Consider the following 23,945-nt stretch of genomic DNA (forward strand, 5'->3'; position numbering starts at 1 on the left):
CCGCCATAATAATACCAAAAGAATAGGGTGACAGAGAAATGAGTGGGACAGTCATCTCCTTCCACACATGAACATTGTTGACTTTTCACCAAACTTTTACGTTATGCATTCAGACAATACAAAAGTCTTCCAAAAACTTTCTCTAGAAACAGACAAAATGAGAGAGGAGGGCAGCCAGGAGATGAACAACTAGGGAGGAGACAAATGTAGTCACAACTCTGCCATTCCTGTAGCTACTTGCTACTTTGTGTTATCTATATACGTGCCACAAAATGACACCCCAAATAAATCTTTCTGCTGAAACTGGTGATTTCCACGGTTTGTCTACAGATTTCCCAGCTGAGGCAAGGGAGCATCTCTTTCATGCTGGTGACCACTGGCCATGCTCTGTACTGAAGCACATTCTTAATCTACACAGATTGATGTGACATGACCCTTAAAGGTGTGGAAAACTTCCATGTCATCACTGTTAGCCTGGTATGAATTTAAGTCTCTGCAGGAAGCCCAAATTCAGTAGAACTTTTCTGGCATCAGCAGTGATATTATCTGAAATCAATTTTATTGATATACAATTTTCATAGAATCACAGAATGGGTAAGGTTGGAAAGGACCATGTCTGCTCATCCTAGATCACATTGCACAGGATTGTGTTCAGACAGTTCTAGGATATAATCAGTGAGGAACACTCAACAGTTTCTCTGGGCAATCTGTTCCAGTGCCCAGTCACTGCACAGTAAAGAAATTAATCCTCATTTACAGGTGGAACTCCCTGTGCATCAGTTTCTGCCCACTGTCCTAACATATTTATTGGTCCCAACATATTTGATGACATAGTCCACAATAGATTCTCCTTCTCTACAAGAGGGCTAACTGGCTTGCAGAGAAGTTTGAATCAAACCAGACAACAAAAACAAAATCATAGAAAACCACATCACTTGCTTCCTGCCATTAAAGCATTTATTGAAGTGATTATACTGGATGGATGGTGATATCCTCGCATGCAGATCAGGCATCAATTTGTCCTTAAGATACCCTTATATTAATATCATCTCTGTACTTTTAGTAGCATATTGCATCATTTTATAACTTGCTGTCTTGGATATTGCCTCTCAGTTTGGGTTAGTTTTTCATAGGAGGGGGGAAAAAAAAAAAATCGTTGAGGCTTGGCGGGAGGTCATACCTTTTAGGCACAGAAAGGAACTATCCTGTTCCAAAACCTAATGAAAATTAAAAATGGGAAAGCAAATTCTATGCTGAAAACCCTTTACTTATTTGCATTTTTACCCCAAGCCTCACATTCAGTTCAAAGGAGTTAATGTTTTGAAGTTTTACAGAAGACTTTTAAAAGAAATTTGAATAAAAGACCTACAGGAGGGAAATGTTCTTCCATTATATCCTCCTGATGTGCATGCCTCTGCCACTGGTATGACTGTAATTCCTAGCCACACCAAAACCCCACATACCTTACAAAACAACCTTTCCCAGCTCCCAGGTGCTGCCTCATTGGCCCCTTTATGGTCCATTACAAATGGCATTTGATTACCCTGTACGATTTCTCTTTTGTTACCTAGTCGAGACATCTCCCTTCCAAAATAATACTGAATCTATATAGTACACAGACAAGTTTGGGGGTTCAAATTATCTTATCATAGGATATCTGAATTCTTTTTTAAATTAGAAAAATCAACAGAAAGAGAAGACAAGAAAATGGATTCACTGTGAGACCAGAGCTGGCATTAATATTAATCCTGATTGCTGGGCAGCATTACAGTAGTTACATCTTGACATTCAGCTCAAATTTCCTCAGGCAGGAATGTGAGCTGTAGAACAGCTTTCAGTGTTAGAACTGGTTTGTTACTTAGTATTAAGCAATTTTGTTTTGCACCCTGAGATATGTATGCTTAACTTCCTTCTTTAATGAGTTCTATTAGCAATGAGTTCCTTCTTTAATGAGTTCTATTTAGAGGTTTCAAGCACTGGCATTACAAAACTGCATTTGTAGCCATAGTCATAGCAAGATTTTCTGAAATTCCAAACAGTATTTGAAAGAAAAAGTTTTGAATGTTTTACTTTTTATTATAGGCTGTAAAATATATTGCAGGCAAATATCCTAAAACTTCCCTAAATAATCTAAAACAGTATATCAGCTGAAAAGCCAGACTCTTTGCAAATTTTTATTTAATTTCCTAATGCTTTCATTCTAGAATAACAGAAAGTATAAAAGTATTCTCATGAAAAAATCTAACATTTGAAAAGATAAAAAAGGCCCCATTTTGTTCTTGGCACTAAAAGTGTATTTTACATGCAAAAAACAAAAAAAAAAAACAAAAAAAAAAAAAAAAAACCAAAAGAACAAAAACCAAAAAAACCCAACCAAGCAAAAGACTACATTCAGAATCACCCAGCAGAGAAAGAAATTCAGTCAAGCGCAGAAACTCAGAGAGACCTGTTCAGGTTAAGTGGGTAGAGCACACTCTCCTTCTCTTGTGCTCCTGTTGCAGCCCAGGGCTCAGCAGATTCCCACATTTTCCCGGCACTGCATTCAGGATGAGACCAGGAACCTTCCCTGCCTAAAGGGGCACAAGGACCTGCTGCCATTCACTGCACATTAGATGCTTGTACTTATCCACCCACCAGAGAAAACTTCCTGCCACAAAATCATGTAACACTATTGTTAGGGAAGGCAACGCTCCACTTTGGAAGAGTATTAGCAACCTCACCACTAACCCACATTACAAAGCTCTTGAGAGAAAAGAGAAAAAAGAAGTGCATCTGAGGAAACTGTTCTAAGGAAATTGTTTTCCCTGAACAGAAAGCATTTTGTGATGGAAAAATTTTACTTGTGGTCCGTGAAACAATCTTTTTTTGCATTATTTGAGTTATTAATTACTGGGGTTTGGTCATGGGCATGCTGAATGTCTGACTGGAAAGGACTTCTGCTTTCCTGACCCTTTCTCCACATCAGCCTAGTACAGCCTGAACACTCCCATGGGTACAGTTACTTCTGATGTGATCCTTTGATGGAACACACAGACCACAGCAGACAAAGGGAAGTCTGAAGACTCTTCTACACACGTCCATAGCTAGAACTGGTAAAGATGGCAGGCACAGAAGGGAAACGAACAGCAAAAAAGCTGCCAACGGATGAGGATGTCTCACTGAAATCCTGGAACACAACTTGAAATTTCTTCCATCTGTAACTCTTCCAGCAAAATAGTTGAAATGCCAACAAACACATTCCACAGTGCATTGAGGTGGTATCTGCACTGCAGGTGCAAACCCACGGCCACCCTGGGGAACAGCAGCAGTTTAGCTATAAGGATAAATCACAGAACCACAGAATAGCTCAAGTTGGAAGGGGCCCATAAAGAACAAGTCCAACTAGGTCAGGACAGATTAATTTAACCCACTTCTTCACTTTTCAAAAGAAGAAAGAGACTGCCATTGCTTCAGAAAAGGGCTCATTTACAACACTCATTTGCAACCCCTACTACTGTTGGCATAGATGCAAAGCAAGACTGAACTTTTTCTAGAGTGCATTTGGAATTCTTCTATATGGTTTGACAGAGGAGGACTTACACCAATTAATGTGCAAAACACCTCCTCTCTTCCTGTGAATGAGTTATTCCACCATGCAGCTTCTGTCCTGTTCACAAGGCTATCGAATCTTGAAACAGCTATCTGGGTATGTTTTGGGAGATCGTAAGCAGCAAGTTTGTTCCCTCCCCTTAGAACACACTGGATTTCCAAGCTGACTTCCAAATAGCAGCCACAACTAGGATTCCCATTCCAGCTCTATGCTGCCTTACACAAAAAGCACTGTACAAACAGCTGTTGGTCTTTATACAAGATTTTGTGATGGAAAATGGTTACAGGTTAACAGTTAAAATTCAGAAAGTTTGAGAAAGACAAACGAGAGGAGAAAGTCATCCATCTCTCTCTCTGGCAAGCAGGAGTTTAGTACTTTAAGTTCTGTGACTTTCTTCCTTATCAAAACCTGTCTCATGATAGCTTAATTCACAGGGTTATTACTGCTCTGTCTCAGGAGAGAAAAAGAAATCCTTTGATACCTGAGTTTTTAATTCCTCTTCTGGAATTAAGAAAAATAAAGTGAAACCAGCAAAAATACCTTCCAACATAACTCAGCTCAAACCTTGCCTATACACTGTAATCATTCTTAGGATTTAAAGGTAGGTGTTCCTCTGCTTAAAATCCATGAAATTGTATAAGCCACTTTCCCCTTATATACCTTAAATCTCTTGAAATTATTTGCACTATTTAATGGAAATGATCAAAAAGATTTGCTAAAGTCAGTGGGAAGTTCCCTAATTTTGGGCAGCAAGCCTTCATTAATATATAAACTACTGAATGTATTTTTTCCCCCAATTTTATAAAATGTAGGAAAACTGCTTAATTTGAGTGTCTTCATATCTCATGCAGGGTTTTTCTTAGTTAACAGAACCATCAGCATATCCTGAAAGATGCTGAAATTGCTCAGCATTTTTAGTTTATGGGCAATGCCAGGCAATTTGTGGGCTACTGTAAGTATCCATATTACTGAGGAGACTAGTAAGTCTTGTTTTTAGCAATGCAAGTCATCAAGTTTCTATCAGTCTTTTCTCACCAAACACCTTCAGCTGTGTCTCCAGAAGTTCTCTACCAGAACGTAACACGTTGCTTTTTCCCAAAGAGCTCTTATAAGACACAGCATTTCTTATAAAAGTGATGGGAATGATCAACTGTTAATATTTATTTCTGTAGAAAGAGGTGATCAGGATTCCTGCATAATGTGAAGTGCTCTACCATCATCTGCAAGAAATTAACAAAAAACCCTCCCTGTGCGTGTGGAATTGTTCCTAAATTGCGAGCAAGAAACTTGGCAAAACGCAAAGACATCTGTTTTCTGTTGCTCTGTGTAAGGTCAGAGTGAACAGATAGCCATTCAGAAACATGTGACTAGGCTCTGCTCACAGCATGGAAGATCCTCTGCCTGTCAGGGAATGGATTAAATGCTTGTCTGTCTTCATATAGATACTACTTCAAAATTTACAATTGGCCAGTGTCTCACTGAAATATGTCTGTTTTAGCCACAGTTTTAATACTGTCTGACCACGGACTGTAAACAACACAATTCAGGGAGAAATCACTACCATAATCTTCACTTGATCTCCAGAACTGCATATGATTGATACACTAAACATTTACTTTTACAGGCACATCTGTATTAAGAAAAGGAATTTAACTACAAAAAGCATTGTGATCAGTCTGACCATCACTGCATTAATACATTCCTTTTTTATTTCTCAGCGATTTCGCTTTGCCTTTGCCAGAAGGGCACGAAGGTGCTCCCTGGGAGCTCTGAATGAGCCCACCACAGTTCATAAGAAGGCACCGGACCCTTGTCAGAACAAGGCACAGCACTACCCAGCAACTGAGATAAGACTCGTGTAGGTTGAAGCTCTTTACTCAAGGCAAGTGGTTGTTAAACTGTCTGTTTAGTGCACTTGCAATTCCTGACATGACAGTCATTTAGCTTTCAGGTAAGCAAAATTTGGCTTACCTTCAATTTATTTTATAATGACTCTTAAGAACATTCTTATATTCTACAAACATAAGGAGAAAAATATATTATGTTTATTTAAAACGTGTTACAGTAAGATTTAATACTAGTGCCTACAAAAAGTAGTACAAACTACGTTAAAAGAAGACTTTTCAAGACAGTTGCTAAAAACTGCTGCAGAAATCTGCTTGAGCTAGCTCCAGTTTGCCTGTCATCTGTTCTTTGGCATTCACAAGCCCAGATGCAGAATAAAAAATTGTAACGTGCCTACCTTCTCCAGTTAGATTAAGTGCACTAGCACCATGGTAACCTAAACTATTTTTCTTGGTTTGCCCTGTAGGAATGAAAACTGATTTAATTCTCCAGAAGGTCGTCACAGTGAAGACAAGTACTATAAGCAATACATGACTGAACTTAAAAGTTTGTTGTTTCTCATTTTTGCTCATTTAAAACCATGTTCTTCATCAGCAACATAAAGGAAGGGCTGCCTTCAATACATTATGCTTATTAGATGTGGAAAAGCCTTGATTTCTGTTACAGAGACGAGGACAAGCAGCTAAGCAACTTCTTCCTCCTGAAGTTCACACTTCATACAGTGAAGACAATTCATCTTTCTCAAATACACTTGGGAAAAAAAGTCACCTAGAGTTAAGCTTAAAGTATAAAAACATAGGAAAGAAAGATAAAGCTACCTGCATGTGGAGAGTACATGACAGTTCTGCCTTTGAACTGTAAGTGAAAAATATAAAGATGGCAAATTCAGGTCATCTCTGCACTCTAGAACAACATGAACTCAGACAATTGGCTCATATTCATCATAAACTAAACCCCACTCCCACATAACAAGTTTCAGAATTTGGTCTGATGCCTTGAGGGCCTATAGACCACTCCAGAAAATGCAGATTGTGTCAAAAGAATGGTGGAAGTCAGTATGTGATGGGAGAACATCCTTTACATTGTTAACACATTGTTATTCTGACACAATTCAAATAAGAAACAATTGTTAAGATGGCCCTAATTTTTTGCACAAGCTTAAAATATTTGAAAGTATTTAGTGATATGTTAATGTGAGAGCTAATACAAATAAGCAGGACCACACTTCATGGTGTCAGCGGAAGCAAAGACTTTAAGGAGGAGGAAATTGTAACATTATGAATCTGAAGCCCTAAGTCCTAAAAATGTGCAACTCTGGGGAAATCTTCGAATGGATAAACAGTGAGTCTTCCCACAAAAATGCACATTAGTACATAGAACAGCATTCCTTGGCTCAAATTAACAAGTCCCACTGACCACAGAAATCTTCCATGTCCATGGACTACTTTCATGGCTTCTGTTTTAAGTAGTATATGTTTTCTTTATGCTTCCATATGGAAAAAACGACAGGAAAACACAAACTGGAAAATAATGAATATCAACCATTTAAGTTATAAATTATCTTGACTGTCTTATAGCAAAGTTGTACATACAGAACTACGAATCTAATGAGGAGAGAGAATTGAAGAGACATGAGAAGACAAGGTCTTCAACAACAAAGTGTGGAGAATCAGGCTCAATGAGTCCATAGCAGCTGTGTTGGACTTGGACAGCTAAATCATTTTAAAGAGAGGACACTACACTAATTTTAAACACATGGTTGAAGTTCAATTGTGAGAATGTCCATTAATCCTTCTTGTGATGCCTAAAGTACATTGCAAGCTCTTTGCAAAAAGTGGTAATTCCTTACGTAGAACAGTTTTAGTAGATATAAAACTATTCACTATTATCTCAGAAATCTGTCAATCTACCGGGAGATGGACAATTCAGTTGTACAAATGTCCCTGCCATGCCAGGAAAGAGTTAACCCTCAATGAAGTCTGGCAGAGCCACTCTGGTATTCTAGCTGGCTTGTGCAGCTCTACATTGCTGTCAGTAAAATATAGATATTCTCTTGCTGACTTTATCTGGGCTACAAACACAATGATTCTCTTCCTGTATTAAGTTTGCTGGACAGAAAGATGAGAACTGTGGGGTTTATTAACCATTCTTATTTAGTAGCTCTTTTTTACCTTTTATATTTATACGTTGGTTTATATCCAGAAAGTAGGAATTAGTCAACTCTCCATTTGAAACAGTTGCTTCAGTAGCTACAGGTGAATACAGCTGACACCGTTTGATGGGACAGAACTTGGTCTGAGCAGTGACTTGAATGCTTCACCTTAACCTCAAAGTCAAAAGCCTATAAGAACTTAGGTGTCTGATACCTCCATAGCATTTATACCTCACCACTTCTCAGACTCTCAGAATTTTAAATCTCCATTCAAAATACCAATATATAGTGGATTTTCTGTGTGCATCTATCTTCCTATACACAGTCACTTTCTATTGGCTCTGAATAATGTAGAAACCTAGAGTTATCTCACTTTTACCTGTGGGGTGGTGGGAAGAGAAGAGGGCTCTCAAGAATCACTCTGACAGCAGCCGCAATTTTTCCAACAAACAAAATGGTCCGAGCTTTTCAATACTACTGCTAATCTTATCTAAGACTGCACAGCTCTACAAAACCACAGCTTTTGAACTTATGAATATTGGTTTATAATCACTCCTCTAGGAAGCAAGAACAATAAACTAAGAAAATAAATTTTGATAAATTGAAAGGAATGAAAAAAAAATTGGACACCCAGCAGTTACTAACTAGCTTAGAAATAACACTACACTTGCAAGACATGTATTTGTTCTTTGATCTGTTGAGTAAGAGATAATCTACTGGTTTGTACTGGTGAGACCTGACATAAGCTGGCTACCAGTACAGCTCACATCACCTGATCCCCTCCCATAGCCACCCACATACCCTGAAAAAGATGGAGTTACCACTAGCAATACTCAAGTGGAAAAGAGGAGAGGGGCAATAGCTTGTTAAATCCATTTTAAATTTCCATCCAAAAACTACTCCCGTCCTCTGGCCATGCAATTATCTTACGTGAGCTCTTAGCCACTTTTTCTGGCCAAAAGGAAACATTGGAAACATTTGTTTCAGCAGTGACCAGAAGACACCGGTAACCCGCACAAAGCAGAACTCTGCCCAGGGTGCTTTGTCTTAGCCAAGGGTTCCCAATGCAGACCTCAGAAAGAGCAGAATTGTTGAAGACATGGTATTTCATGAGCAATGGACTGACGCAGGGTACCATTATTGTGGCATCTCCTGAGCGGTGGCCACTGCTCCACCAACAGTGACCCTGGAACAGATTTGGCAGGATTTGGCTTGAAGCTGGAACTTGGGCCCTGGGCCTTCCCACTCTGCTCAGCAGCAGTAGAACATAGCAAGTGGGATTTTTCTCATGTCAGATCAACTTGGATGTAGACAAGTACAGCATGCTTTTACCCCATGGATAGGAAAATAATAATAACAACAATAATAATGTAATTCACTGCTTAATGTTAAAAAAATAATATCACTGTAATTTGAAGTTATCTCTACAACACAACAAAAATTTTAATATATAAAAATCTGAACCACTTCCACTAAAGTAGGATCGCAGATGAAATTGCTGACGTGAGTAGTTTTTAACTCACTGACCTAGAGCTACAGCAGGACACTGCAAAAAGGACTTTACTCTGGCAGCCAGAGTCAGAACATGGCTTCAGCACTTTCCTCCCTGTTCAGCTGCGGGTCAGAAACCACGGCTGGGAGGAGGGTGAGAGCACTGAGGAGCCGTGCTGCTCCTGACACCCTGGGCACAGAGTAATTACAACACCTCCCCACGGATAAACCACTCCACCAGGCATGGATTTCCTCCTTGAAACTGCAGCAGCTGCGGTGGCCAGTAAGGAAATCAATTGCCCAGACAGCCAGGAAACTCCTCAAATCCTTCTCTGTGGCACTCAGAATTAAGCCTGGAGCAGTGTCACTGCAGGACCACCACCCCATGGCACAGGTGGTCACACGCAAAAGGATAAAATCCTAAACGCACAAACGCAAACTTTTATAGTGTCTTGCGTGTGAAGGGTGTGATTAGCTAATCTTGCCAAAGCAACTATGACCGGCCATTCCCAGTTTGGGGCACCTAAGCAGAGATAGGATTTTTCAGACAAAAGGAGAGCAGCGCTGCCCAGGGGGGGAGAAAAAAAAGATTAATCCAATGGCTCAAAATAGACAAAAATCAAAGCATTCAACTCAGTCACTAGTGACTGTTGTGGTACTGTTCATTGGGCTGGTTTTGGGATTGGTCTTTTTAGTAATTCAAACACCCTCTCTGTGTTAAGAAGCAGAACAAGTTTCACTGGAATTCAAACCTCATAGTTAAGGTTTCCCACAGGTCATCAAGCTTGAGACAGGGTCAGAAAAACTCCCAAAATTGTAGGATATTTTGGTGCACATTTTTTCATTAATGATAACAAAAAGAAATATTACTGATCTTGCAACTGTCAGAGGAAATGAGTCAGAAATATATACGATAAAAAAGATTAAGAAACTATTCACTAGGTTAGTATAGTTATTAGAGCTTCTCCATCTACTCAAGAAAACAACTAAAACAAGCATCAAAGTTTATTAAGAAAATGAATTTACATGACTTCAAAATCTCTTTTTGCAGCTCCTATCTAGATATCATATTCGAAAGATGGCAGACAGAACTTTGAAAAATCTGGGGTATATTTTAAAGAGATCACCTAAAACCCCAAGATTAAGTAAATGGCTTTTATTAAGCATACGTAAAACCTTATAAAAGGAAAAAAAACCTCAAGTGTTTTCCAGTGAGCATGTATGTTTGTGTCATGGCTGTAATGAAACACGCATTAAGTATGAAACATATGGTTTCCATTTTGTTGCCCTGGAATCCATCCAAAGACATTTATGTTGTTAGCTTAACTGTTCTCTTCAGCTGAGAAGCTGTGGAAAATATCTCATCTGAAAAAAATCTGTACCTAGTGGATAACTATAAAAGATTTGCTAGATTTTTTGCAGACTACTTTAATAAAAAAGCCTCTGAGATTACTAGATTTCAGGGTTTTTTTAATTAGTATATAATTTTCAAACTAAAAAATAAATTTGCTTTAAGAGGTTCCAGAATTATATCAACAGATTATACTGGTAATATTTTCTTTAGTTAACAAATTTGTAGAGGAGTTTATGGCTGCCTTTTGGAACCAGGCCATCTGACCCAACAAATATGCATGACAGTATCACTACTAACGTATCATTTCCCCAATTTCATAAAAGAGCACTGAAGACCACGTTTGGCTACTAAGCTGGTTCAGAGGCAAGGTTCATTAAAAATTAGAGGAAAAAAAAGATAGCTCCCATTCTGTTATTTTTTAGTAATTCTTGGTTTTGCTTGATGCAAAAGTAGGTCAGCCAAGAGGTGGCTAAGAATTTCAGGACATTTATCATGAATGCTCAGGTTCAAATTTTACTGATATTAGCAGAAACTATACTAAAAGGACTGAAACAAAGTTCAAAGGTTAAATTTTGCCATGGTATACTCAAAAATTAATCCCTTAATCACAAGGCTTCTAACCTCAGTAACAAACAGATAATCTTTGAAACCTTTCATACCTTTGTGCTGTAAACCAATTAATTAAGTCTACTGCAGGTTTTACAAATGATTGCTAAATATTTGTTTGATAAAGCCAATGGAGAAGACTATTATGAATAAACTGATAAATGCAACGGGATCAGTTTGAAGACTTTACAATATCATGCTTCTTTATTTAATTAGTTGAGATTATTTAAGATATGGCAGTCAAAAGTCTCCATTTTATTACCTCAATAATCATGCAGCTTGAGGACTGTGCTCTCTGTTAAGGGCTCTGCAGCTGGAAAATCCACACTGCCCTTGTTGTGCCACTGTACAAACTTGTTCACCTTCACAACCCATTGCAAGAATTAGCTGGTTATTTTAACTCACCTTTGCCATCTGTGCTTGGACTCCGCTGGCCTTTAAAGCAGAAACTGCCTTCTGAGCAGCTGCTGGGCTGTCAAAGTCAACAAAACCGTAACCTGAAAGAAAAAACCATCATTTTGTTAATGAGACAGCAACCAGCTTATAAACAAACACCTCACAGCCAACAGCCATGCTACTGGCATGGTTAATACAATTTTCTTGTTGATGAAGAGGGACAATTTGAACCCAAGTTCTTTACAGTGTCCCCCACCCCACCAAAAAATCCAGCAAAGTTCTTGGACTTTGAACTGGTGGAGATCTGCCCTAGTGGAAAAAATTCATTTCCAAGCCCACTCATTATCAGAATTTTGGCCAAATTACTAACAAGCAGTATAGTGCTTTGCTTTGTATTATCTGGTATGTAACTTCTTACAGCTGATTATTTCAGAGATCACCAAATAAAGCATCATCTGTTAATTTTCACAAAGTAAATTCTTATCATAGTTTGAATAAATGTAAGTCTGTAAGTCACTTTTCATTTATTTAAAATCAGGAGAGGAATTTAGTTTAAAAGACACATATCTACTCAATTTTTGGTAAATTACTTATCTGATTGTATATACATAAAAGACAGTTAAATTTAAAAGTGAGTGAAAACCCAGCTTCAGTGAAAGCAAATGGTTTTTCCTATTATTGAAAGAAGGTAAAAAACTGTCCTACAAGCATTTTCTATGCCACACAATGCAATCTTTAAATATAAAAATAAGCTCAACACCAATTGAAACAAATTCCATATACTTGCAATAACCTCTTTTCTTATTCTGAAGAAGAACATGTAACTAAGGGATTCCAGGATGTCCAAATAGCAACATACCTTGGCCTTAACAGACACTGACCCTACAGGCTGGGACTTTTAATCCAGCCTGGGAATTGGAGGCTCAAGGCTCACCAAGAGGCAGTCAGAGTTTGGAAGTTACTTCCACTAGATATTATTGCAAACCTCATTATGCATTTTTCAATTCCCTTGTTTTCCACCAGTGAACTGCCCAAGTATTAATAAAATCCCTTTCCAAAGTTAAAGTTGGGGTAAAAGAAAACAAATAAAAAATCTAACAATGAAATATCCTCTGGAGGAGTAGAAAATGGAAATATTTCTTCAAAATATATTACTATGCTCTTACAATATAACTATACTTACAAAACGTTGTCTAATGTTATAACAGAATAAGCTTTAAAGCTCTTAACTTAGGAAAAACAACTCAAGCAGCCTTGTACATCAGTGCAAGTTTATTTATGCTGCCAAGAAGTTGAAGAAAGCAGCATATTGTTTTGTGTAACACGTGGTGGTGTGGATTGTTAAACCCTGACATGAAACAAAGTGAATTAGCTCATAGCAAGTTTTGTGCTGCCAAGGCAAGACTAACTTCCCATCATAGCCCAAACTAGCTCTCCACACCCATGGCAGCCTGGGTTATCACCGACACACTGCGGGGTGTAATACAGAGTTACACACTGACACCAAGCATCAAAGCTGGCTTTGCCACCTGCCAGATGACAGAGAAACGCAACTGCTCATTGTTCACTTAGCTGAAACTCCATGGTGTGTTTTTTGGCAAAAGCCAGAGATGCTGTCAATCTTTTGGTTAAATTCCAGTTAGATATTTGCATTCTGCTTACTTATGTTCCCGTTGCAATTACAGCGACACACAGGGAGCTTCCCTGAAGCCCTACCTTGCAGTGTATTGTCACAACAGGCTGTTAGCTACCTCTTTTCATCGGTGGGATTTAAATTCTGCACTGAAAAATCATCTTAAATCTCTTAAAGAATTAATGTGAGAAATTTTTTATCTCTGAAAGGACTACTGAACACTTCAGGAACTGACAGAATGGACAGACTAAATCAGTTAAGTGCAATCATAGGCATTAACTAATTAAAATCATTGAAAATGACATCTCCTCTTTCCTAGTCACAATGACATCTCCATACAAGCTAGGAAAAAATTTTCTAGAAATTTCGGTTTCCGAACTGTCAGTGCCTCTTTAATTTGTTTAAGATGGGGAGTTGAGAAGCTATCTCCTGCACAACTTCCAAGTTCTGCACAAAAGCTTTGTCTTAATTAATGACAAACTCTCCTCCCTCTGCCTGTCAGTTTTCTGCTCATTCATGGGCATTATATGCTTACTAACACTGCTCAGTCAGATGACTTAATATTTCACTTTGCTTAGAAATTATCCTCTTAATTGTAAAAAATTAAAGTCTAAAATCTGGTATTTCAGAGTCTGCTACCACACCTTCTCCCACCACAAATGTGCTGGGATCTGAATCACTGCAATTGCAGTGAGTGATGAAAATCCATGAACTGATGTATCCAGCTTATCTAGAGGAGTTCTATTTTTTTTTTTTTCCAGCTGCAATTACTTCATTGAAAATGAACCCTCTCTTTGCTCCCAATACATTCAATAGAACATAACAAAACACAATTAGAGCACTTGAACATGTAATTAAGTGCTGCTTCAAGCTACACTAATCAATGGAGCTTATTTCCACAATGTATAATTTTTTAAGATGCTTAGTATAGCTGAACGGTCATCTGCAAGCTTCCCTAGTTTCTCCAGGCCAAAGGGGAAAAGCTGCTTTTAACTCCATTTTTGTTTTTAAAACAGAGGCGCGCTGCCAGCCAGCACTGTGCACGTCAGCCTCACTCCGGCTTGGCTGTGCCACCGACACCGGCTGTCTGCCAGCGCCACTGGAGGCAAATGCATGGAATACACCAACCACCAGCAAGAATAAAGCTCGTTTAGGAACAAGAATGGGAAAAAACACCCAACCCAACGCAGGTAAAAACCACTTAAGATACAACATCAGTGTATTTTATAGAGTCAGTTACGACTTTCAGGGGAAGGCAGTATAAAGGAAAATATACGTACCTTTGCATTTGTTTGTAGTCTTGTCCAAAATAGCCTTCGTGGATACAATTTTCCCATACCTAAAATGTATTATACACGTGTGAGGAAAATGACAAAAGGACATCCCATTATAACAGACACACAAATCACTTTATTTTATATACTAGTACCCTTTATGCAAAATGAAACAATATGTAGACTATATAATTATGGAATGCAAACTCATACATAGATGGAAGTGACAAAAAAGGTCAACAGTTTAAAGCATGATGTTGTTCTATTTGCCCTGTATTTTCCATGGCACCACAAAATCACAGAGCAAGCCAGAAAACGGTGCTTTATAGAAAAGAATTCCATGCAGTTAAAATCCTAGTATAGGATTTTAGTTAAAATCGTAGTATAGACACCATGTTATAGATATAAGCTGGGACTCTCTCAGTATATAGACCAGTTAAAGCAGACCAGTTGCCTTTTCAGGGCTAGGCTTGCTGGCTAGAGAAAAAAAAAAAAAAAAAAAAAAAAAAAGAGAGAGAAAGAGAAAAACCCAGTAAAACTCCAAGGGACAAACACTAAAATATTACATCTGATTTAATATTATTCTGTCCTGGAACATGACAAGTGCAAGACTTATGAAAACTGATCAACAAAGTTGGCAAAAATTTTCTTAATTTTCATATTTAAATATAAGCAATTTCAACTAAAACAAAAGCATCCCTCAGGAAAGTTTCAATTGCCAGTTTCTCAGCTTCTCAGTACCTGGTAAACCCAATCTGCTACGCAGCCCAAAGATGAGCACACAGAAGTCTCAGCAACTGAGCTTGGGAAACAGGTGGACAGCAATCCCAGCTATAAGAAAAATGGCTGTTTCTGAAGCACTCTTCAAAGCTCGTCAGGATTAAGTATTTTGATCATTTTTGGAGTAGAATTTGCTCCTGCTTGCAATTCCCCTTGGAATAAAAAAATCCCACTTTCACTTTAAAAACAGCAATTCTCTTGGCCTGGATCAACAGTGGGAGTGGAAACAGAGCACAGGTTTCCCAAGCTCCTTCCCCCATCCTCCTCTGTTTTCTTGTCAGCTACACTTGTTAGGGTGCCCTGAGCACAGAAGAAAAAAATGATGCAAAAGGAGTTTCCTTTCACTCGGGAATGTAATGCAACGTATTACACTAACACGTGTATCTGTATGCTGCCTGCTAAGAGGCTCTTTATCAAGAACCCAAAATGAAGGAGAATTATGAGAAATGTTATCAGTATACAAAAGGGGAATTTGGGGAAAAATGACCTTTCACCATCTTACCTGCTAAATAGAACAGAGTGAGTATTACTTCAAAAAATATGTCAAAAGACAACTAATTCCATTTCTGCAGTAGCAGTATTAGTCTTAAAAAAATCTTCAAAATATGTTAGAAGCCTAATAAATTAAGTTTAGTTTGTTAAGAGTACTCCAAGTTTGTTAAGAGTACTCAATTAATTGTTCACTTGCAAAGTGATAGTTATTCAAAGGCAAAGCCTATTTACAAAGTACTTTCCCCACAAAGAGCATTTAAATACACCTTTCAGTGTAGTTATCACTCTATGTGACCAGTTTCAAGACCCTGCTGTTTATGCAATCGTTACTGGATGGCTTTAAATAGTCGAAAGGGGGCAAACCCAGGACACAAGCCGAGAGGTGGTGGCTTCCTTCTTTTATCTGAGATTGTGAGCATCTACACTGATATAAAATAGAACTATCCACCTGTAGCCTAAACACATTCAAGCATCAATGAACAACAGTGCATACCCTAAATTTAGCATGTTAGAAGCTGCAATAAAGCAATAGAAATTGCACATAACATTGAAGCACGTACTTCCTTTTTTGTATCACATATTTTTCAAATATGTCATTCCATTATAGCTTTACAGCCCCTAAGTCAAAACTTTTCACATTATCTCCAGAATTTTTCTGAGTGCAGAGTAAATGCACACGTTATAAATGAGAGAGGCAAACCGCTCAGGGCGCTTGCACCCAGCATGTCATTTGACAGCCAGCATTCTCCATATCCTATCAGCCACCCTAAAGCTTCTTAAAGTGAAGAGCTACATAGCCTTTTGTGGGAAAAAAAATCCCTAATGGATGATCTCGTCTCTGCTACTGTGTCAGTTCTGGAAAGCACAGAACGTGGCGGTGGTGAAGAACCACAGCACCGGGTGTTTGTGTAAACACAGCGACCCGGCCAGCTGCGCCGGGGCTGCCTTGGACTGCTCCGGCCCACGGTGCTGATGCTCACCATCAGCCCACAAACAGGTCTCTGCACATCTGCTCTTTACAAAAACTTTGTGGACCACCTTCCACTGTGCAAAGATGGCTCGGTGATTTATTGCACTGTCCTAGAGAGCATGGCTTCTGCAAAGAACCAGCCAGCGTGGAAGGCTGCCAAGAAATTTCAGCAGTGTGAGTCTAGGAACAAACTGGGAACCTGTATAACAATAGCAGCTATCGCCAGGATTTCTCCTACGATTTTCCCTCCCATGTGTGAGTCGTTCTCCACTCGTGCCATGAGGCACAGAAAAGCCATTTACCTGCCCTGAGCCTGGCCAGCAGGATGCACCCCCTCCTTATTCCCAGCGTGTGGTCTGATACCAGGGGAATTACTTCTTGCAGTTTCTCCCAAGTGCTACCTTCAAATTATGATCATTCTGAAAACTTTTCTTCCCATTGAATTCTGCAGTCTGCTTTTAACACAAGCTCCTGTCCTCAACTGCTCATTTGTTGGGTGCAACTACAATCAAGACCCTGCAGAAATCAATGAGCTATAAGACGCACCAGTCATGATGCAAACTGGTATGTATTGCCTGCTCACAAAAGGATTATAGCAAGCAAGAGAAAATTTGTATTCCACAAATCTCTATGATGTTAGGTCTTGCCTGAAGATGCTAACTCTCAAAGCCTATATTCATCTAGTTGTCTAAGGCACTTGCTGAGGGCTCTCTCCTGCTCCATAGCCTTACTGCATGCTTGGTGAGATTTCATACCTACGGCAGAGCACTGCTCCCACGGCTGGCAGAATCACTTCTACAGAGATTGGTGATTGCTCATTCCCTCTCAGCTGAAACAGTTTTTTAAAACATGCTCTCTTTTAAATTAAGTATCAGTCTTAAGAAATAACTGCTAATCTGGCTGGTAACAAGCAACTAGGTATTTCTTATTAAGTGGGTTATTTTCCTCCTCAAAATAACATCAAACTCATGTTCAGCAGCAGTAGAGAGTTATTTTTATTTTCTTCAGAGTGCTATTAACACATTCTTCGGTCTGAATTATGCTTGGAGATGGAAAGATGTATGTTTTCACTTTTGCATGTCTTTTCTATACAGCACTTGTACCAGTATCAACTCACACATTGAGAAAGAGAGGGCTTTATAAGAAGAAGCAAATAATTGGTAAATAATTGCCAGGGTGCACTGGGTATGGGATTAGCAAGGGTGCACTCAGTAACTGCCTGTGACCCAGTGTACAAGACACAGGTGTAGTACAGAACACCAATACAAACATCTGCCTGGATAGAAGATAAAGAAGAAACATGTTCAAAGCCCAGCTAGGAAGAAATGCAGCTGCTAACAGGATAATGTTTACTACTGCTCATTACATACTCATAGAGCAGAAATGAAAAAATAACCCTCACCTGCTCATGCTGCCCCAAAATCTACTGCCAGGAAATGAGAATGTCAAACACTGCACTATACCTTTGTCTTAGATGCTTTTGAAGTGGAAGACTTGAAGCAAAGCACCACCACTTTTTTTTTTAAATCATATTGTTCGGCAACATGGTCAAAACCAGTGCAAATGATCATCCTGACAGATTCACTGCAAACAGGTAGGGATACATTTGACATTTAAAACATCTCTGAAGCCTCATTTTGGTAACCTCCACAATGTTGAAAGAAAAGGGTCCTTAGAAAACCAAGTACATGAATCAACCTGAACACTATTTATTTTTCTGCTTTTGTACATCTGGCAGTGTAATGAACATACACAGAAATGTGAGGGTGAAAAGACACCATCATGAGCATGACAAAGAATGGGGAATGAAGTAGCTCGGAGTCTCTGCCCCAAGTGCTGCTTTGAGTGTTGAAACAACTTATCTGTGTGTGCATTAGGGGAGGTACAGTAAGAACAGGCAGCGAGAGGCTTGATAAGGTTTGTCTGGAATGAATTGTTCAAATCTTTGCCCACAACATAATGTAATATACCTCATACCACCAAGCTTACAGTGCTTCCCTTTGCAGTACTTTCAACTTGTCTTCCAGCTTTTGCTGTGAAGGATTTCTCTATCACAAGATATTGAGTTGGACAAAAATATGCCAGAAGGATCTCTGCTACCATGGAAAGCTGCTGCCTTTAAGTGCTGCTTAGGTCCAGAACTTTGTGTTGAAGATGAACAGTGATCTCCTTTTGCCTAAGTCCAGTACAGCTGTAAAAAGAACATTCCTAGAGATCCTGCTGCTAGTTTGCATTACTGTAGTGCTGTCAAAACTCCTCTGATATAACAGAAACAATGCTGCATATCTTCTGTGCTTGTTCTAGATTAACTTTTACATCTTATCACTGCCCTTCACGGAATGCTCTCATTTTTAAGATCCAGAATCATGTGGTAAAACCAGACATGGATTTTGTAACTTGTAAGTGGCTCCAAGTACATGAATTCACTTTAAGGTGGAATTGTGAAAGGAAAGAGAACCTGACTGAAGACAAAATATTCTTAACAGGGAGCCAATATTCTCACCAGGTGACTCAAAGACCAGAGAGAGCACAACAAAGAGGCAGATCTAGCAAGGATCTGCCAACTGTCTTATAGGAGAACAGATCAATTAATCCTAAAGCATAATGCAGCTGCTGAATAGATCCACTGACTAGGGTAAGTAACTAGACGAAAATGCATAAAGCAAATACTTCCAAAGCAATTCCTATATATTAACTTTAACTAATTGTAATTAAAAAGAAAAAGTGGGTGGGCCTGCTTAGTCTGTAAATCAGCTTGAAAAATAAAAGAGACAACAACAAAACCCAAAAAATTTCTTATTCAAGATGGCCTTATTCACCACACAGCATGGGCAGTGGGCACCTTCCACGTACTCTTAAACGCAGCAAATTCTTGCTTGAATCGAAATCATGTTGTCTTTCAGTATGACCTCAAATCAATGCACACAACAACCACGGACATCTGCAAACCAGTGACATGCAAATTTTAAGATCCTCACCTCCCCAAAGATGGAGTATTCTGTTTTGAGCACTATGACTCAAAACATATATACACAACCGATGGTCTTACTAGCCAGGCCCACACCACCATCTCTCCTGCTTGTAGAGCGGGTGGAAGCCGCTCCACTCGCCTCAGTTGAGAACTGACAAGGAAAAACCCTAACAGCCCGTGGGAAGGTCTCATCTCTGCTGGAGTTCACAGCTCTTCTATAATACCTGGTGCAGAAGGAGCAAAGAAAATTCCCCACGTCGGAGAACAAGAGGGAGTTGTCAGGAAGAGCTGACTTGGTCCAGCTCGCTCCTTTTTCTCACCGATCTTCCCGTGTTCAGGGCATTTCTAAGCCAACAGCACAGCCAAGGGAACGTGATCAGCCCCATCAATCTTTTCTCCTGGATCCAAAACCCAAGCATAAAAAGTTTTATCTGGCTCCCATACCTCTGCCTCTCTGCTGCATTTTGGCAAAGTGGTGTACCGAACCTTAAGCTCGTGGCCCCTTTTAAGCTTAGAGAAACACAGGGAGCTTTTGTTTCTCTATGTATCAAATTTTCAATTTTCCAGTAAGGGGAATTTTGGAAAATAATTGTCAAAAGAACACCACTAGTCCTTGTGATAGACTACTCTGATCCCACTCTTTAGTTATGGCTAAATGTTTCTTACAAAAGCTTGATAAAGAAATTTATTCAATCCAGCAGAATACTGAGTTTAGAGAACAGAATCAAACCATATGGTTTCCATTTTTAAATTCTTCTTCACCACATCTATGCCCTCGTTCAGAAGGAAACATTGCTGAGAACATTTTGTCCGTATTTTGTTTTCTGTTGTTGGAAGACACACTGTTCTTTGAGAAACTCTTCAGAATACTCAGTTGCTTCAAGGCCATCGTGCACCTAAAGGTTTTCTACCAGAACATAATAAGTATCTACCACCAAAAGCTGGAGCAATCATTTTAAGTAATTAAATGTAATTAAACATTACATAAAAAGTTGCAGCTATAGTTCTATATTTTTGTTTTCTGAGTTAATGGGTATGGATATTCTAGTTTAGTATGAGGTCTGTTTTGAAACTGTTATAGATTTGGCTAATTTATTTGGTTTAGTAAAGTCTCCTTTCCTAGTTTCAGAGATTCAAGCACTGGGTTAACCAGTGCCACCAGATGTGCCCTGTTTCAGGCATTAGACCATATTTTTCACTATATGCAAAACAGAGCTTACTCGAGTACCTAAATTAAAGTGTTATTTTCATGACATGGTGTTAAATGATCTTGTGGTTTTAACATAAAGCTAGTTCCTTCCTTTCTTACTGATTGTCCCTTGGACTCTCTGGTCCTTCAGAAGAAAGATGGTATTTTCAAAATACCCAAATATCCAAGTAGTTCTCATTCTCATTTATTAGTATTTTATTTGGGAGATAAATAATACCTCCAAATAAATTAGAATTTATCATTATAAAAGCCAACTATTGTTTTGTCATCACAAAATTGCAAAAATTACTTTTTGTCTATTAATGTAAAGACTACTTTTGGGGTCTGTGTACTAAAAAAAAAAAAAAATAAAAAAATAAAATAAAATAAAAAGGGAAAAAAGATCCCCCCGCTAAAAAAACCCTAGGCTCCAAGGAATCTTGCATTTACTGACAAATCAACACTCTTATATACTGCTGTGAACTCTTCATTAAGATCAGCAAAGCTTTCTTCACAAGATGCCTATGTTTAAATCTTCTTTTAAATTTAATTTCTGTTTTCAATAAGAATCAGTCTATGTCATCATCATTACCAATGCAATTACTACCATCTTCACAGTGCAAACTACTATTATTTTGGTACAAACAATTTTTGCTTCAGTCTCAGTAGGTTACAGTTCCAAATTTCCCTGAGAAGTGATCAAAAGCAGCAAAACCAGATGCAAGTCCAGATATTCTCTCATCTCTTACAGTTGTCTGTCCTCACAGGAGCAGATGCTTTGCACAATGGACATACACAATTCAGTAAAGTGTGAACAAACGCCTTCTAAGTTTCTTGGACAATATTAATTTCAGATAAAAAACAGCATTTTATGAATAGTATTTGGTTTGTAGTGCACAGGCTCTACATAAATGTAAATGCTCCTTAGAACTTAAAATAATCAGGAATTCAAAATCCGAATGGCCAGTGGAGTGACAAACAGAAAAAAGATTTCGGAAATTAATATTTTTCAGCTACCCAATTTGTTTTTCCCAAGACTAGGTATTTCCTGGTTAAAAGATAAGCTGTGGTGACAGGGAAGATGCACTTTTAGAATCAGGAAATGTTTGCTTCCTTCTGCTCTTGCTTTATAGATTTGTAAATAACCTCTATCCATTCCTTAGAAGCTGACTGAAATTCAAGGGGAAAGAGTCCCATTAGCATCCTACATCCTATCTTTATTACATTTTCCAAAGGTTTTTCAATTAATATGATCCTTGTTGCACAACTAATTGATTATTTTAAAAGGCAGACCCACTGCACCAACATCCTTTTATGTAGCACAGCTGAAGTAGACTTTGGGTTTTAAGGTCTCTGGACATTTTAAACATTTCGGAAATATTACAGCTGACACTAAAGCAGCTTTCCCAATGTGGCTTTCTAGTGTCTTAATGAGCACAATTTCAACAGCTGCCTGCAGAGGTGTTTCCTGCGTCAATCTTAAATCAATGTAAAAATGTAAGGGCATGTTTATTTAGTTTTACTTTATAAGGTTAAGAATGTTGCAATAAGTGAAAAAGCAGTTATTCTTCAGTACTATGAAGACACAGTCATAGGGAGAAGAAAAAATTAAAAATAATCTGTTAAGTATGCACATACACATGCACACCCACTCCCAGCAAAAAGCTTTTGGAGTTGGAGGGGAAAGGTCTCGTATTATGCCCTGTCAGGCATCAGGAAGAATTCCGCTGATGCTGTTTTGAGAAAAAACACAACAGCTGTAGAATCCATTTTCAAAGAGATTAAAAAAATGTAAGTATAAAACTCTTTACATTAGGGGTTTTGGTTTTTTGGGTTTTTTTTGTTAATTTAAAAGAAAGAAAAAGGCAAATTCTGAAGGATGAACTTGTAACTTCTATTCTAGGCTCTGACAAGTTTATCAGTATCTGCAGCCTCAGCCGCTCCACCGAGGATGTGAATTCAGATACTTGGCAGAGCTATGATTAATAATCACCCTCTCTTCAGGGAGAGATTTTTTGTCAAAGCCCTCAATCTTGGCCTATCCTTGCTCAGCTGCAACATGATTTTTACTACTAAACATATGGCACCTAATTTCCATTTAATCTTCCATAGGCTAAAAAGAGAATGCTGCTCAGCGTTATGGTAGGGAGAGACAACTGCTCCAGACACTGAAAAAGGAGAGGGCAAGAGCAGCTAAAGTGGCAGAGTTGACCTCTTGCTCTGCACTGGAGATCAGCTTTCATATTTCATAGACACCTAAAGATTCTCATCAACCTAATGACACTTATGAAAGCCAGAAAACGAACATGCTGGTCCTAAATTTGCTGACTGCATAACTGTTTTAACTGTAGACACAAGATGTCACATGCTGTGAAGAAAAATGGAATTTCAAGCAACAAATTGCGAAAAATGATCCTGTTCTGTGCTTCTTGCAGTCTCTGCCCCTGCAGTAACCCAACCTGACTTCTGACAAGCTGAGGTGATTTTGCATAATCTCTGAACCATCTGCTAGGCTATCTGTCAGTTCAGTAGCCTTGTTACTTTACAGTTTATAGGTTAAGCAGGATAAATAACCTATCAGAATCACAAATGGATTTGCCTCTGACACACTTCGAAGTGCAAGTATTGTCTAAGTAATCATAGCTTGCTTACTCCTAAGCAGAAGAAAAGGAAAATAATAATCAAAGTAATGCATTAAAACAAATGTCTGTTCTTTCAGAAAAGAAAATAGTTTATCATAATCTTTACAGTTTATGAAATAAATAGTATGGTAAAACTCAAGTGATTTTTCCTAACTAATTTTTGCCTACACTTTTAGGAGATTTTTCTCTTCACCAACACATATGAAGCATTTTTAAATGTGTAAATCTCCACAGAGTTATGGTTTTCAAACATCTGTTTGCAGGAACACAATTGCTGGTCGACATTAAAAATGCTGTTTCCTGCCAAAGATCTATTGAGTTTGTTAACCAACAAGAGTGAAAGACCACTCTGGTTTTCCTTATAAATTATATGGCATCGTTCCTTTGAGAAAAATATTTTCACATGAAGTGATGTGTGCAAATTAGATAGAATGGTTTAGAAAGTAATTTGCTACTATTCTGCTTCTAATATAGAATATTGTAATTTATGTGGAGTACTCTTCCACTGAAATCATTACAGAAAGTTTTAACATACGACACGGAACTGAGGATACTTTGTAT

General features: G+C 38.5%; 1 protein-coding gene across 5 annotated transcripts in view; it reads right to left on the reverse strand.

Annotated features, from left to right (window-relative positions):
- Positions 1–23,945, reverse strand: part of RBMS1 (RNA binding motif single stranded interacting protein 1) — a 144,468-nt gene that overhangs the window by 26,876 nt on the left and 93,647 nt on the right. For all 5 annotated transcript variants that reach the window (XM_040069234.2, XM_040069233.2, XM_040069232.2 and 2 more), the window contains exons 3-4: positions 14,347–14,405; positions 11,443–11,534 (exon numbers count right to left, since the gene is read on the reverse strand). In XM_040069234.2, the coding sequence (XP_039925168.1) occupies positions 11,443–11,534; positions 14,347–14,405 (151 nt within the window). The remainder of the gene's footprint in view (positions 1–11,442; positions 11,535–14,346; positions 14,406–23,945) is intronic.

Source organism: Hirundo rustica, chromosome 7 (assembly GCF_015227805.2).
Source record: "Hirundo rustica isolate bHirRus1 chromosome 7, bHirRus1.pri.v3, whole genome shotgun sequence".
NCBI classification, from domain to species: domain Eukaryota; kingdom Metazoa; phylum Chordata; class Aves; order Passeriformes; family Hirundinidae; genus Hirundo; species Hirundo rustica.